The sequence below is a fragment of the Rhinolophus sinicus genome, chromosome 14 (genome assembly GCF_057876585.1).
Source record: "Rhinolophus sinicus isolate RSI-liver-muscle chromosome 14, RSI-T2T, whole genome shotgun sequence".
Taxonomy (NCBI): domain Eukaryota; kingdom Metazoa; phylum Chordata; class Mammalia; order Chiroptera; family Rhinolophidae; genus Rhinolophus; species Rhinolophus sinicus.
In genome coordinates, this window is record NC_142514.1 from 145,855,464 (window position 1) to 145,871,021 (window position 15,558).

Consider the following 15,558-nt stretch of genomic DNA (forward strand, 5'->3'; position numbering starts at 1 on the left):
TCAGTCCCGCCCGCGACAGCACCATAGTCCGCCCTCCTGCCCCTTCCGCCAGGCCAGGCCCTGTCAGCCTTTGGGAAGCCCTTTGGTCAAAGAAGGGGGATCCTGGAAGAGGGAGGACTGCACAGAGCGCGTGCCTCATGGAGCAGGAGCCCCACATTCTCCTACAACCCTCCCAGACACCCAACCCCACGCCCCACGCAAAGTCTGGGGGTCGAAGAAGACAGTGCAGGCTAACTTCCGCCTCTAGTTAAGTCATCAAGGATGCTTACTTCCTGTGCAAACCTCCCAGGACATGAAGAGCGGGGCGGGGCGGGGGGAGGAGAAAAAGGTTGGACCAAGAGTCTGTTACCTGATGCTCTGGTTCTCTTTTGCGTCCAGCTCTAGGTCTCCTTGTTCCAAATTCTCATAGTCTGAGGCAAAAGACAAATAAATATTTACGACATATATTTATGACAACACATCCCGTCAGCCTCACCTTCCACTCACATCTGCTATTCATACCTTTGGCCACACACCTGTCACACACCTGTTACACACACTATAATCATTCATAGTGGTGACAATCCTGCCATGGCTCTCCTTCCTGAGACGGGAAGAAGGCCAACTTCTTTTAAACAGATAAAAACAGTAATACTCAGATGCTGCCTACAGGTGAGTGTTGTTGGGTCAGGCACTGCAGGGCCAGCTTCTCACCTTCAAAGTGAGCTCGGAAACCACTTGTTGCCCATACACTGGCGTCACCTGCTGTCAGGAGTCATTCTGTCCAGCCTCTGCCTTTTCAGCCAAGCGCTGAGATTCTAGGACTGCCTGAGACCCCAGCTCACATTCCACGGGCAAGAGGCTCCCAGGAGCCCTGCTCGGAGTAGGCGGGCAGGAGGCAGTGCGGGGCGAGAGGAGGAGACCAGCATTTACTGAGCTCGCACTCAACACCAGGCACTGTCCTGGGTACTTCCCACAGGCCAGCAGGTTATGTGATTGTGCGGTTAATAAGAACCAATAATTTTTCAGTTGCTCATTCAGTCAGTGTGAGAAAAAGAGGAGAAAAACTGTTTCGTTATCACTTATGAAACGAATAAATGAAAACGTATAAACGTTTTCATTTATATGTTACATTACAAACTACACACACATCATAGGCTGCACTGAAAAAGTCCCATATGATCACTAGTCAGTTGCTTCCTAACTTCCCAACTAGCCCTCCCCTTTCTCCGCAGAAGAAAGGAACTTTAGCCTAGCCCCACCAAGAAGGGGTATAGGTAGCTGAGAAGAGGATTCGAGGCCATCTCCATTGGTCCAAATTCCCTTTACTACGAGGTACAACACAAATCCCTATTACTGCCAGGTGCAAGGCAAATTCTTGTTACTACAGAGTAAGTCCCACGTAATTTTACTGCAGTGATTTATTCCAGCAGCCTGAGGGCTAGCCCCATAAGATTAGCCCCATTCACAAAGAAACTAGCTCAGAAAGGTTACGTGTCTTGCCCAGGATAAAACATAGAGACAGAGCTGGTTTTCTAACTTAGATCTATCTGACTACAAAGTCAGATATGCTCTTTTCCCTAAAATAGTTTGCCAAGGCTAGCCTTTCTGGGGTGACTTCTTCCTGTTATCCACTACCTATAACCCAGACCCCAGAACTGTTTGCATGGAGAATGTTCCAAGGAGGCTAAGCCCTGGCCATGCCTGGGTCAGCCATAGCCCCAGCGAGGGAAATAGAACAGGCAGCAGTGAGCCAGTTCTGGAGGGGAGAGTAAAGTTGGCCTGAGAGAGAAACGCTGCTTCCTCGGACTTAGAGCCTGTCTGCTGACCTCTGTCTTACCTGGAAATGCTGAGCCCATCTGCTCAATCTGTGGCCAGCACGAAAGGAAGGCAGCTTACTTGAGTCTCACCTTTTGGATCCCGGTACTGCTGCAGAGCCACGGATGTGTTGACCACTGGAACCAGTGGTGGTTTTTTCACAGAGAGGTTAATTGGCTCCTCCAGTTCTGAGGGGATAGCCAAGTCCTTGGAAATATCCAGACCAGGGGCTGTGGGGCCTTGTCCCAGAGACTCAGTGAAACGGGTGGAATCCTCACTTTCCATCTGTCAAAAGTAAAAGGCCAACATGGATCAAGGCAATCAGACATTTGAGCCACGAGCAGTCACAGAGCTGCGAAGCTAAAGCCACAGTAAGGTATTCAGGGTCCACCATTCTGCCCAGTGATGAGCAGAGAAAGTTGAATGGTGTTTTCCCAGGACTTACCTTACACAGGGCATTCCCCAGGGAGGGGTCAGCCCCATCACCAGGGCACAGGCTCCCTGCAGCTCGGCCAGAGCCAGGACTACAGCGGGATCCCGTTTCCGGCTGCATGTCGGAAGCCGGAGGCATGCTCTGCAGAGGACAAGCTGCCAGACTCGGCATGGCCTGGGTGGGACCAAGCATCAGGTTGGGCTCAGCCTGTGAGTGATCACATTCCAGGCTGGTGACGGCCTGAGAGGAATCACTCATCAGGTTGGGCATGGACTGGGGTGTGCCACGCACGAGGGTGGGCACAGTCTGCAGGTGACTGACTGCCAGGCGGGGCATGGCCTGGTTTTGACCACTCATCAGGCTGGCCCCAGTTGGTGTGGGGCCACTCAGCAGGCTCGGTCCTGTCTGGGGGGGCCCAGCTGTCAGGCTGCTCACACTCGGGATCTGTGGCTCCAGGGCCCTTGCCAGCCTGGTAGATGACAGCTCCATCTCCAGAGTGTTGGAAAAGCCCAGAATGCTCACAGAAGTGGAGTGCTGCAGGAGCAAAGACAGGGCAGAGGCAGGCTGTTAGCGGGGAGTGGTGAGAGGGATAGGGGAGATGCAGCCCACACGAACTTCCCCCTTTGTGCTCTCATCACTCCTTAGACTTTATTCTCATAGCACAATCTGTGACACCATCTCATTAATGGCTGCTTCCCCTACTAAACTGTAAATGCCATTAGGGCATGGATTTTGTCTATTCTGCTTACCCTCTGTATTCCTCGACCCGAGAGCAGCGCCTGACTGAATAAATAAATCAATGAGCTATTTCAAAAAACAACAATAATGCATGACTGTCTATTCTACAAATCTTAAGCCGAATGAATAGCAGCTTAGTTCTACGAGTAACAACTGAGTCTATGAGTCTCTCTAAAATAATGATTGATTTTATATTGCTAATTTATTATATGCAAGGCAATTTACATACATTTCCCCATTTAATCCTCACAACAAACATTAAAGGGTTGCTGTGAAGGTTGAAATAAAGAATCCGTGTGAACGTTTAGAACAATTGTCTGCACACTGGAGGTACTCAGTAAACCGCAGCTGCTGCTGCTATTATTATTGTTGTTGTTGTGGGCCCAATTCCACACTGAGAAAAATGAGGCTCAGAATGGCCTCGGAAGTTTTTTTGTTAGTGCTTTTGGAAACCTAATTTTGTAAATTTCTCTTTACTTGCACTTACATATAGAAATACAATTGATTTTCGTATGTTGACCTTCTACTCAGAGACCTTGATAAAGTTACTTTGGGAGTTTTCTATGCACACAAACTTATGAATAGTTTTATTTCTTCCTTTCCTTATATTTTTCTTGTACTCCACTAGCTCAGACCTCCAGTACGAGGTTGAATAGAAGTAGTTATAGTAGCCCACCTAGTCTCATTCCTGGTCCAAGGGGGAATCCTTTCATTATTTTTCCACTACATAAGGCTTTTATCGATTTAGAATCTACGTCTCTGGCACCGAAGCCACACTCTTCATTCTGGCCCGTCTGTCTCTCTGTGCCTCGCTTCTCTGTGCTTGCTCCCTTCCCCTATCTCTCCTACACGCTGCCATCTCTCTGTCCTTCCCTCGCCTGCTGTTTCTCTCTCTTCACCTTGTTCTCTCTTCCTCTCCTCTGTTTTCCTTTTTTCTTATCATCTCTCTTCTCTCCCAACTCTTTTCCCTTATTATTTGTTTAACTGCTTTAGTGAAGCTTTTATTTTCTATTCTTAATTCTCAGTTTTAAAAGCAGATAAGTTTTCCAGAGAAAAGTTTGCTTTTTATATATTCCTTGGTAGTTCAATAGTCTTCAACTAAAAGGGTTCAATTTGTTCTATAGTCTAAGTCCAAAGATAAGAAAGGTTGAGGAGGAGGATGGGGGGAATGAATGCTCAAATCAAATTGGACAGACTAGGCATGGAGCCCAGCTGAAAGGACTGTGGTCAGACTCCAAGGGCTATCTCAGGCACGCCCTCGCCTGCGTCTGTCGGCGTCCCCATGCTGTCCTGGTTATGCACTAGCATAGCTTTTTAATATTTTATATTTCCTTACCTATGGACAGGAATATCCAATGATTGTTGCATTCCTTTTGTAAAATAGGACAGTCTAATCCTTTGCGCTGGATTTTTTCACCTTTCCCCTATCTGACATGTATATTTAATGCAGTTCTGGTGTTCACTTTATCTACCAATGACATAGATGGTTCTCAGGGAAATCCTCAGTGCAAAGCATTAAAAGCACCAAAAACCCATCTGGGACCATTCTAAGAAATAGTGGTCAGGTACTGTATGTCACAACATATGCACAAGATTAAATTCCCAAAGACAAAACTTTCCAGATTAGGGGTAGAGATCACATTTGTCGGATATCACCTTCCCTAGAAGAATTATGAAAACTCTGTCACAGTTTATTTTAAGACAAACCTGACAGACCTGCTCCCGTAAACACCTATAACAGTATGAGGTCAGCAACAGGTCCTAAGATACTGCAAACTAGGCTGGTCTCTTTGTCTCCGTGTCTACAGCCAATCTCAAGGAGGTCAAAGCTATCAGGAGGTGGGGTGAAGCTCTGGCAGTGGTAACAAGACCCTGGGAAACATCCATGGGGGAATTCTGAGAAGGGACTCAAAGCAAGTGCTATGAGGAAGCCAGCCCTGACTCCATTTCTACAGGCTATGCAAACACAGTGGCATTTCTGGAACTATGCATGCTGCTGTGTGTTCGTTATTTTTGATGCCTTATCTGTCTCTCTTGAGTGAAGGGCTATAAAACATTAAAACAAATGTTCATGTATAGAAATGAAGAGGGGCACTGAGAACCTCCGTCCTACGCTGCTGCCAGTGCTACAAGGTGAGTAGGGATAAAGGGGCGGTGGCGGGGGGTTGGGGGTGGCTACTTTCAGGGCCAGGAAAGCAGGCTGAGTCTCTAGGGCCTACAAGGAAGGAAAGGGCTTCTCAAGCACATGCTAGGGTTGGAGAAGGGCTGGGGAATGTGGCCACCACTGACATCTGGTGCCTCACACACAGGAGGAGCTTGTCTGTCAATGGAGATGCTGCCGCCTGCTTTCTCTAGCACCCAGGTCACATGATAAAAGGTGAAAGTGTCTGGCCAGCTGCAAAGTCTATATAGGGCAATCACTGACACGTCCAACCTGTCAGGTATGTAACTGATACCTTGATTTCATCTTTAATATACAAACATACAAAAGTCTTCAGATTTCATGAGGGAAAATATGTATTCAAGGTTAGCAAGTGAAAATAAACCATTTTCTAATTCAGGGAGGAAAAGAACAAAAACATTCACTCTGATAACCCATTCAGGTCCCTGTGGGGTAAGAGGGGAGACTGCTCTGAGACTTAGCGTCTCCTCACTTGCCCCTAATTTTCTCTCCTCCCAAATGATATGCCCTGTCCCTGTCCCTTTCCTCTTCTTGTCTCTTATTTCTTTACCTCTGTCTCCTTATCTCTGTTTGCCCCTTCCTGACCTGTGACTTGTCTGAATCACCTCATTAGAATTTACCTGTATATAATTTACCTGTCTGAACCACCTGCCTCCATAATTTGCCTGGCCTGTTACCTACCAGATTTGTCTGATGCTCAACTACGAGTCACCTATGCAATCCTTCACCCATCTAACCTGTCTCCTGTTTGATCTGTGCTGTTACCTGCTGCCCTCCCTCTCCCCACCCTCACTGCCCAGATCTTTTTCTGGAGTTCAATGTGTTTATATTATTATTCTAATGATCACCACATAGTGTTGTCAAAATTCAGAGGAAGCATTGTTCTTTCATTTTAACAGGAAGGGAAGTTGAGACACAGAGTGATTACCCAGATTTCCCAAGCTCCTATCAGCCCAAAACTAGGTATGTGAGTCCAGCTTTAAAAATCTGCTGGCTCGCCTTGATTTTGTGCCATTAGCTAGAAAGCTAGTGCTCGAGCAAGCTGGGATTGAGAAGTCAATAAACAGACACTGAGTGCACATGCCCTGAGTTTAATATAAAGTTCAGGTTCTTACAAGCAAGATAATATTGCCAGGGATAAGGTAGCACAGATAGGGTGGTGTTCCACAGAAATTCATTTTCCAGATATCTGAAACATACTCTTCCAATTACAAAATGTAATTGGCTTAAAAATATTTTGAAGGGGAGTACTTCTAAAACACTTTATACATTACCCGGTCTTATTAAACAGAGTACATGGAGCCCAGTGAGACCATTTGTTAGTGATGCAAAGAAACCGATGAACTTCTGTTACTGGGGTGGGCTGTAGTTCAGTGGTGCTTCAGGGAACTTCTAAGACTGTAGGGCTTAGTTTGTCCTTTCAAGGTCCTCACATTGTGCCACTTCTCCAGGTGATGTTTCTTGCCTTCTCCCTTGTTGTTTGTTAGCTGCCATTATCGAAGTCCTGACTCCCTGCTTCTAATCCGCTTACTGTTATTTACAGGAAAACTAAAGCATTCCATAGAAAACCATATCACTGAGCTTGCTAGACCAAGAACGCTGACTAGATAGATGCCTGAGTATGGCCTGATAATCTCACACAGAATATAATGTGTGGAGTTTGTGACATCTGTTTTGTTGCTGCTCTGAAGCTTTGACTGGTCACTTCCAGTTTCAAGTTTTTGTTCCAATCATTAAAATTGTCAAAGACTGACGACCGTGTAAATGTGCAATGGGAGAAGGGACCAAAGACTTGGGAGTTGTGTCTTAGAGATGCATTGAAGGCCTGCACACACTCTGGCTGAAGGAAATAGATAAGGAGATGGCAGTAAACAGATGTGTGAACTAAATCCTTGGAATATTTGAGTGCTTCAACAGCTTTAGAATAGGCAGACTGTTTAACAGTATAGCAGATCTTGAAACAACTGCGTCAGATAGCAAAGGAAGGAACTAACTTACCCAGTAAGTGGTTTCACAGGCCAATTTTTAATAGTGAAATTGTTGCCCTTGCTCCTCCAGAGCAATTGAAAAGCCCTGGTATGAATTAGGGCCATGGCTGCGAATGTAACAATGCTGATTTGTGCTAACTGACCAAGGTCAAACGAGAAAAGTTCCTGGGTGGTGAAGAGAGAAGAACTGAGTGCACAGTGCCTTGATGATCCCAGAAAGACAGAAAAAGCAGAGGATCCCAGAGTCTGAGGTACAAGGAAGAGGAAAGGAACAAGTGGACTCCAGTAAATCTGAATTGAAAGCCAGAATAAGTGGAAGCCGCAAAACACTTGGAGGGTTCAAGCCTTGGAGACTAAGGAGAAGCAGGCCAGAGGTATTTGGCTGGGCCAGGAAGGGAATTTAAGGCCCAGAAGCAAGGACCTATTTTCTCATGGACCAGGAGAACTAGACAAAGAGCTGGGGTTTGGTCTATGAACCACATCAGACTAGAACAGGCTTCCTAAAGGGAGCTAAAGTCAGGGAACCAGACCTGGGGAATGTTTGGCTTGATTCCTGAGTAGGACAGAGTGGATCTCTGTATAGCTCTGCACATGCTAACACAGGCTATGCTCTAAGACAGCCTCACCAGCTGCTTTGTTCAGGAACATTCTGAGCAAAAGCTGCTGTCAGGGCTGGGCTACAAGGAAAAGATCGTTCCCAAGATTAAGAACCCAGGATCTGGTCCATAGCAGTGGATCTGGAAACTCTGAAGGCAGTATGCTAAGTATTTCCACATTTATGCCGGGGTTTAGAGTATGAGTTAAAACCCATCTCTGGGCTTTAATTCCTTCCTTCCTTACAGGTTAATGTAAATTTCACTGAGTTGTAAGAATCAAATTTATAGCTCCGGTATCAAAGTGCTTTAATAATGGTAATAATGCTATTTGTGTGAGTCATAACCCTTTATATTGCATCACTCTTAATACTGTGTTTCCCCCAAAATAAGACCTCACTGGACCACCAGCTCTAATGCATCTTTTAGAGCAAAAATTAATATAAGACCAGATATAGTAATATTTTACTATAAGACCAGATCTTATAATATAATATATAATATAATACCAGATCTTATTTTAATATAAGACTGAATATAATATAATATAATATAATATAATATAATATAATACAATATAATACCGGGTCTTATATTAATTTTTTGCTCCAAAAGATGCATTAGAGCTGATGGTCCAGCTAGGTCTTATTTTCGGGGAAACACGGGAATCTGGATCACAGGCATGCCTACCATTTCGGTAATGTTTACTGAAAATACATCCCAGACTCCTCTCAAGCCACAAACAGCGTTCTGGTGGCCTTAAAGTCCTCTGTGAAGATCTACGGTCACACTACGAGCAGAAGAGAGATCCCTCTTGCAGGTGAGCTGGGGTTCAGAGGGGGCTCTCTGTGATGCGTCAGCCTTGACTCCAGGAGAGCTTCGAGAAAAGGGCTGTGTGTGTTTTTCAGCAGTCGACTAGTTCAGAAGTATGAAATGAAGCCATCAAATGTCTTCCAGTTTCACTTGGGATGTAAGAGGTTCTGTTGTAGAGTTGCAACCATGGCCTTTCTTCAGAGCGGCTAAATCGAGATTAGGAAGCTTAGGCAACAGCTAGTGTCAGACAAATGCCAAAACTCATTCAAAAGCAGCCTGCTGGATGCAGGGAAGGTAGAGGGGTAAGATGCTCCTGAGATTGTGGAGCTCCAGCCACTAGAAACCCCATTCTAGAACTTTCACATCTCATTTTCGGCAGCAATCTGCTTTCACCCGCAGCTCATTTAGTACCAGCTCCTTGGTACTTGTGCACAGCGGCTCTGCGGTAACAGAAATCTTCCTTGTGGTGATAAAAAGTCAGTGAGACACTCAGAGCATGAACGAGTCCCTGTGGGACACATGGAGAGGTGCCCGGGGCCACAGGTTCCTCCGACCTGTGACCATCAGATAGACTTCTGACTCCCCTGGCACTCAGGCCGGCACAGGCTGAGGAGAGGGCAGAAGGCTAAAGCACCTTTACCAGATCAAGAAAAAATAGACCAAACGAGGCTGGCTCCTGAGACCTCTCCCCAGCAAGGCCTCAGGCTACTTCAGAGATTGTACAGACAGGAAAACCCAGCGGGTAAAAGGCCAAATGGAGCCCTACCTCTCCCACTGCCGTGCACAAGAGGGGTACTCGAACCTAGTCACTGAACACAGGGTTGAGTCAGAAACCTGTACTCTCGACCTAACCTTGCCAGTAGTCAATGGGAGAACCCTTAGAACGGTCACTTAACCTCTGTGTCTCAGCTTCCACGTCTTTCAAAGGGACATAAGAAAGTGGCTTCCTCATATCATTTCTAGGATAAACAAAGACATAAAATGGAAGAATCAATGTAAAAACTTATGGGAAAAAGTAGAAAATGCTATACAACGTATTAACACTCAGTGAGAAGATACTCAAAATGTTATTTGGTATCTTCAAGCTTCATACCCTCCACCCTGCCCACTCCCAGGCTCAAAGTAATGAACTCCCTCAAAAAGAAAGCCCTTTTTTTCTTATTTCAGTAGCTTTGTGTATAACCAGTGCCTCTCTCAGTCAAGTAGACACAAGGGATCCTCTGGGCGAGGATGGCAACCTTGAGGTTATTTTTTCTGGGAGTCCAAGCCTTGAAGAAGCCTATAAAACTGAAAAATTCCAGGCTGCCTGTCCTCCAAACCTCTGCATGAGCCCAGGTTAACAAGGGCCAGGGCAACTGAAACAGACAAGTTCAAGTTCCTAGGACTTTCACTAACCCTACTGCCAACTTGCAGCCACACTCCCTGCTGCTCAGAGAGCCCGGTGGGCCACCCAGCGAGGCAGCACACACACCATGCTTGCGCGTGGCTCACCTCCTTTCCTCCGTCCCGTGTTTAGGAACAGAACTGAGGCTCGTTAAATGAGCAGGGCCTTTTCTGCATGGCTTCCACTACCACTCGAGCCCTGGCAATTCCCGTGCTCCCTTCCAACTACGGACATCCACAGCTCGCTGCCTGCTGGTCATCTTCTAACGCAGCTTCCACAGGAGAACATCAACAATTCAAAACGTAACTTTTTCCTCCCCCCAAATATGCCTTCTTCCCGTGCTCCTGTCTCAGTGAATGGCAACCCAGGGGCCAAAACAGACCTGGGTGCCAAGCCGAAAGACTTTCTCTCCCTCAGATCCCACTGCAGATCAGACTGAGTCCAAAGCGCCTGTGGTCTGATCCCCTGAAGTCCTTGCTTCGTCTGTACTCCCATTGTTACTCATCTCCTTTAACGTCACCTACTTCTCCTCTGTACTATTTTGGTCTCCCTCACTACAGCTAAAGTGACCCTGCTAAAATTGAATTCAAACCGGGTCCCTCCTTGCTAGGAATGCTTCATTTACTCCTCACAACCCACAGGACTGAACGCCAACTCTAGAGCATAATTTACAAGGCCTTCTGACCTCTGTGGTTCCACTCCCATTGCTCAGGATACCTCAGGTTCCCACCAGGCCAAATCATCGGAAACCCCCTGGCTTCCCCTCAGGCACTTCTGGAGCTTCCTACTTTCATTCCCTGTGACTAGTCATTCTAGCCCCACCCCCACGAGCCCCCTTCACTCGCCCAATAGCACCTAACTTCTCATCCTTCAAATCTCAGCTTAAAATCAAGTCCTCCAGGAAGTCTTCTGTGAACAGATCCTCCTCCCAGGGTTAGGTGCCCCTTCTGTACACCGCAAGCCCTGTCACAGCATGTCATCACACTTCATTGTTGTTGCCTGTTTAATTGTCACTCCCTCCAGATTGTAAGCTCCACTGTGAAACTGCCTCATTCACCAATGTGTGCCTGACACCTAGCAAAATATTTGGCACATATTAGGAGATTAATATATATTTTTTGAATATTGAGTGAGTAAATAAATGTTTGGATGGATAGGCAGCTAGCCCAAGTATTAGAATTTAAGGACCCATTATTAAACCCTAAGGAGCCACAAAGGGCCTATTTACAGCATCGCTGTGGCCTCTAGGCCAAAGCGTTTTCAACAGGTAGGACAGGCCAGGCATAAACAAATAGCCACTAATACCAGAGACCTACCTAGACTTCAAGAGTCAACAGGAGTTTCTAAGTTAACATTTCCTTTTTGCCACCCCTTACTTTTCTAAACTCTCTCCTCAAGTATCACCGAGCTAGACTGATCTAAGACATACGGCACTGGTGCTGCCAGGGGAAACGTGGTCAGGGGTAGGTACACAGAACAACGCACAAAGCTGAGGCTGTAGGTCCAGAGGGATGTCGCAGGGCTGAGGGCGCAGGCTGGGAGGGCACAGAATCGCTGACAGCGCTTCAGGTGCAAGGGCTAAGTGTGGCACCAGGAGGGCTGAGCGCACCAGAGCAGAGAGGGCAACAGGTAAGAGGACTGGGGCCAAGGCACAAGGGAGGGTTAAGTGCAGGACCTGGCACAACACTAAGGGGCAGCCAGGAGGAGGACAGGGGTGGGGTAAGGAGCAGGGGTAAGAGTTGTGGGGTTCTGGGTAATCGCCAGAGCAAACAAGCACACCAGCAAGCAGGGAGGGGGCTGGGCAGGAAGGCACCTCTGCAACCACTCACCCAACAAATCCCGTTGATTCCAATGCTAAGGCCAACCAGCTTAGAGGTATGGAATCACATACAATCTTTTCCTCATTTTCATCGCAGAGAGGAAGAAGTTCAGGCTTTGGATTCCGACAGATCTCGTTTTAAATAAACCTTAGCCCTCTCATCTACTAGTTACAGGGCCCTGGACCTCAGTTTCCTCAGCTATAAAATGGGGGTGCCCACCTCACAGAACTGTTGGAAGCACCGTGCACAGTTCCAGGCACAGAGTAAGTGTTCAGTAAATTGGCTCTCTTTCCCTTTTCCTTTCCACCAAATGAAGCTAAGCTGGTCCCATTTTAAGTGTGTGTGTGTGGGTGTGGAAATGGGGGTGGAAAAAGACCTATGGTGCTGACTCACTAGGACAGCAGGCATGAGTCAGGGCTGTGTAACATCCAGGGATGGAACAGGGACACCCCGCCCCCCGCCCAATCCTCCTCATCCGGTTCCCTGGGGTCTTGGCTGGCAGTGGGTCCCAGGTGTTCGGGGAAAGCAGGCTCCGATAGTACCTTTCGCAGCACATTTGGAGAGGAGTGCTGGACGGCGCTGTCCAGTGGGGGGACACTGGGAGGGGTCTCTTCCCCAGAGGCCTGGGGCAAGTTAGCAGCAGTATTCTTGTCAAGAGAGAGAGCTGGCTTTGGGACTTCCGATGCTGGGGGCTCATCTGTAGCCTGGAGAAGAAGATAAGAAAGTAGGTGGGTTTCACGCAGAGCAGCAGCAGTAGCAGCAGCAGTACTAAGAGTTAATGCCTGCCCTGCACTCCCCGTTGTCTCCACCTACACATTGTGAACTGCTTAACATTTTTTCAGAAATAAAGATACTCTTATCTAAACTCTTCCTAAGACTATATCCTAATGACAGTCTTAGGGTAAAACCCAAACCAAGAATTCTGAACTCTGTCATATTCACCTTAGCAATCCTAACAGTTATAACTTACATTTAGCTTGTGGTCCTCTATGAACCCTAGACCCTTCTCTGCCATCATGAGGATTATTCTACATCCCCTCAAAGGAAAGGAGCCTCAGAGGAAGACATTGAAGCATGATCTGGAGTTGTCAGTACTAAGCATAAATGTGAGGCCTTACGTTTTGTAATAAAGTCAAAGTCTATAGAGCTGCTTTGAAGATATAAATGTGATTACAGATTTAAAGGAGACATCGCTATGGGAAAAGTGAGAAGAAACAGAGGGAAGGGCTGGAACAGGAAGCTCTGGAATAAAAACACAAGAGTTAAGAATGAAGATGCAGAATGCAGCAAAGATCCCAGAGGTACAAACTGTACCTCTTCAGTTGGCTGTTAGCTGAGAAAAGAGAAGAGCAGCATTCATCATCCCCCCAGGGAAAGTACGAGACCTTCTGTGACATTAGTCAGCAGACCTGAACCCCAGTCTTGGCTCTACCACTCACTGTTTTACGATCTCTAGGCAGCCTCCTTGCCCCCTTGACCTCTGCACCTATCAAATACAGACAGTAAAGCCTGCCTAACCACACTGTTGATAGGATGAATGATACAGTCTATATAAAACATACCTAGCTTAGTAGGCGTGAAATAAATTTTAATCTATAGCTGTGCAGTTATAAAGCTGCTGCCCACTAGCATCTAATGCATACATTCCCTTCACTCCTAAAGCTCTCCCTTCCCCAGTCTGAGATTCATACGTTCCCAGCAAGGACGTGAGGAGGTTACAAAGAAAAGAGACGGCTTCCCTTCTGCCCTGGCACTGGCAGGAGTCTAGCACAGCCCAGAGGGTTCTCGTCATGGACAAGTTCCAGTGTCCCGAGGAGGACAGGGCTAAGCTAGGCCTCTCTGAAGAGCACTGAGCCCAGCTCTGCGCTAGGACTCGAGATTCCCTGAAATGGGAGGTAGAGAGAAAGGCAGACCTGAAATGTGAGGGCGGTGCTCAGGCCACAGATGAAGACCTGGTCCCGGGCCAGCCTGAGACTGGGGAGGCTGTGTTCCCTGAGAAATCCCGGGACGCAGAGAATATCTGCCCGAGCCACCCTGAGGCCCACCTGCACCGTGTCCTCCTGGCTCTGGGACTGGACAGGTGCCGGCTGCCTCACGATGTAGTTGATCTGCCCCACAATGGTTTGCTGAAGATGCTGAGGTGATTTGGTCTGACTCAGTTGCAGGCTGGGCTGTTGAGCCTGAAGGAGAAGCTCCAGGTCCTTCTGCATTTCCTCCAGCTCAAACTTGTGGTGCATTATGTCCACGTTCTGCGAACAGGCAGGCCCAGGAGTGCTCTCATGCTGACCGGAAGCCAGATGCTGGGATGGAGGGAGAGGAGGGGGTGGCTGCTGCTGGGGTGGAGGCGGCAGAGGCGGCAGAGGTGGCAGAGGTGGCAGCTGCTGCTGTGGCTGCTGCTGAAAGTGGCTGAGCTTCAGCTTCTGGTGGTGGCCAAACTGGACTTGGATAGAGGGTGTCTGTAAGGTGGGCGGGGCGTGGGCTCCTTGCTGAACGTCCTGTGGGGGGACGATGCACACTGGCTGGGAAGCCAGCTGATGCCCCAGCCTCTGGGGTGTGCTCTCCGGCTCCACAGCAGGCTGGGTTTCCAGCCAGGGCTGCAGCAGTTTTGGTGGATGAGGGGTGCAGGGAAGCTCCTTCTCCCTGGGCAGCAGGGTGGAGCCCTGCAGGGAGCCCAGCTGTTGGGGCACCATCTCAGAGGGCTGCCTAAAGCTGTGGCCCGGGTGTATGCTGGGTGGGGGCACCTGGCCTTTGAGAGAGGGCGAGACTGGGGAGCAGTGGGAGCAGCACACAGACGAGGAACACAGCGCTGGAGGCTGGAACTTGTGTGAGGGGTGGCTCAGAGCCTCTTGCTGAGCCGCTGGGGACTGGTGGCCTTGATAAAAGGATGATGGTCCCTGTAAGGCTCCATAAGCAGGAGCATCTGCCCGGGACAGCTGTCCACCTTCAGTAGTTATGCAGCCTGCAAATTCAGAATGGAGAGTGTTTCCAAAGGTAATCTGCAGTTGTTCCCCACTTGCTACCCCGTGCTCCTGAGACCAACGGACCTCATGCAGCAAACCTGCCCCAGGCGCAGAGATTAAGAAATTCAACCCCTGATTTCTAAGACTCAGTCTAGAATGTGGCCACAATAGAATCTGTGGGGACCAGCGCTGGGGTCCTGGGACATTCGAGACATTGCTCTGCTTGGACCAGATGCTCAGTCCTGACTCCGTCTATAACCCGTTAGAGAAACCATAGCCTCCCTCAAAGAGCACCCACTCTTTTTATTAACAGAATGGCCCAACAGCGACTCAGACCGAAAAAAAAATAATTCAACACTGGGGGTTGGGAGGGAGTGTGCTGGAAAGCAGCGAAGGAGAGAGTGGCATCCCCAGGACAGACGAACAAGGCTTCACAGAGCTGGGGAACTGTGTGTTGGGCAAACAGGGTGGAAGACGGAGGGGGGGCTCCAAAGCCGGCTGACAGCCAGGCAGCAGCATTGTGCTCCCAGGCCCTGGGCGCTCGTGCATGCGTACAGGGTGTCTACCGCTAGCCCAGCCGAACGGCTCCTTTGGCTCATTGTTTCGATGGGGTTTACTTAGGGCAAGACTGAGCAACTTGAGACCAGGAGGTGTTTCACTCACTTTGGGCCACTCAGTGCCCAAGACAGAGCCTGACCTAGGGCAAGGGCCCACCCAAAGTCTGTGGAATTAAATCAAAAAGGAGATGGCAGCAAAATAAAACCCTAAATATCATTCATCATTCTTGTCAAGTTCAAAAAACTTTCAATGCGGTTAACAGCCCAGGTGAAGGCAGCATTTGGCCATTAGT

The 15,558-nt window shown here is 48.2% G+C and overlaps 1 protein-coding gene across 5 annotated transcripts in view; it reads right to left on the bottom strand.

The window, feature by feature from the left end:
- TRIM66 (tripartite motif containing 66) overlaps positions 1-15,558 on the bottom strand; it is a 51,772-nt gene that overhangs the window by 12,086 nt on the left and 24,128 nt on the right. For all 5 annotated transcript variants that reach the window (XM_019728508.3, XM_019728498.3, XM_074335954.2 and 2 more), the window contains 5 exons: positions 13,794-14,707; positions 12,291-12,452; positions 2,243-2,764; positions 1,890-2,082; positions 350-410 (listed from right to left, as the gene is read on the bottom strand). In XM_019728508.3, coding sequence (XP_019584067.3) covers positions 350-410; positions 1,890-2,082; positions 2,243-2,764; positions 12,291-12,452; positions 13,794-14,707 — 1,852 coding nt within the window. The remainder of the gene's footprint in view (positions 1-349; positions 411-1,889; positions 2,083-2,242; positions 2,765-12,290; positions 12,453-13,793; positions 14,708-15,558) is intronic.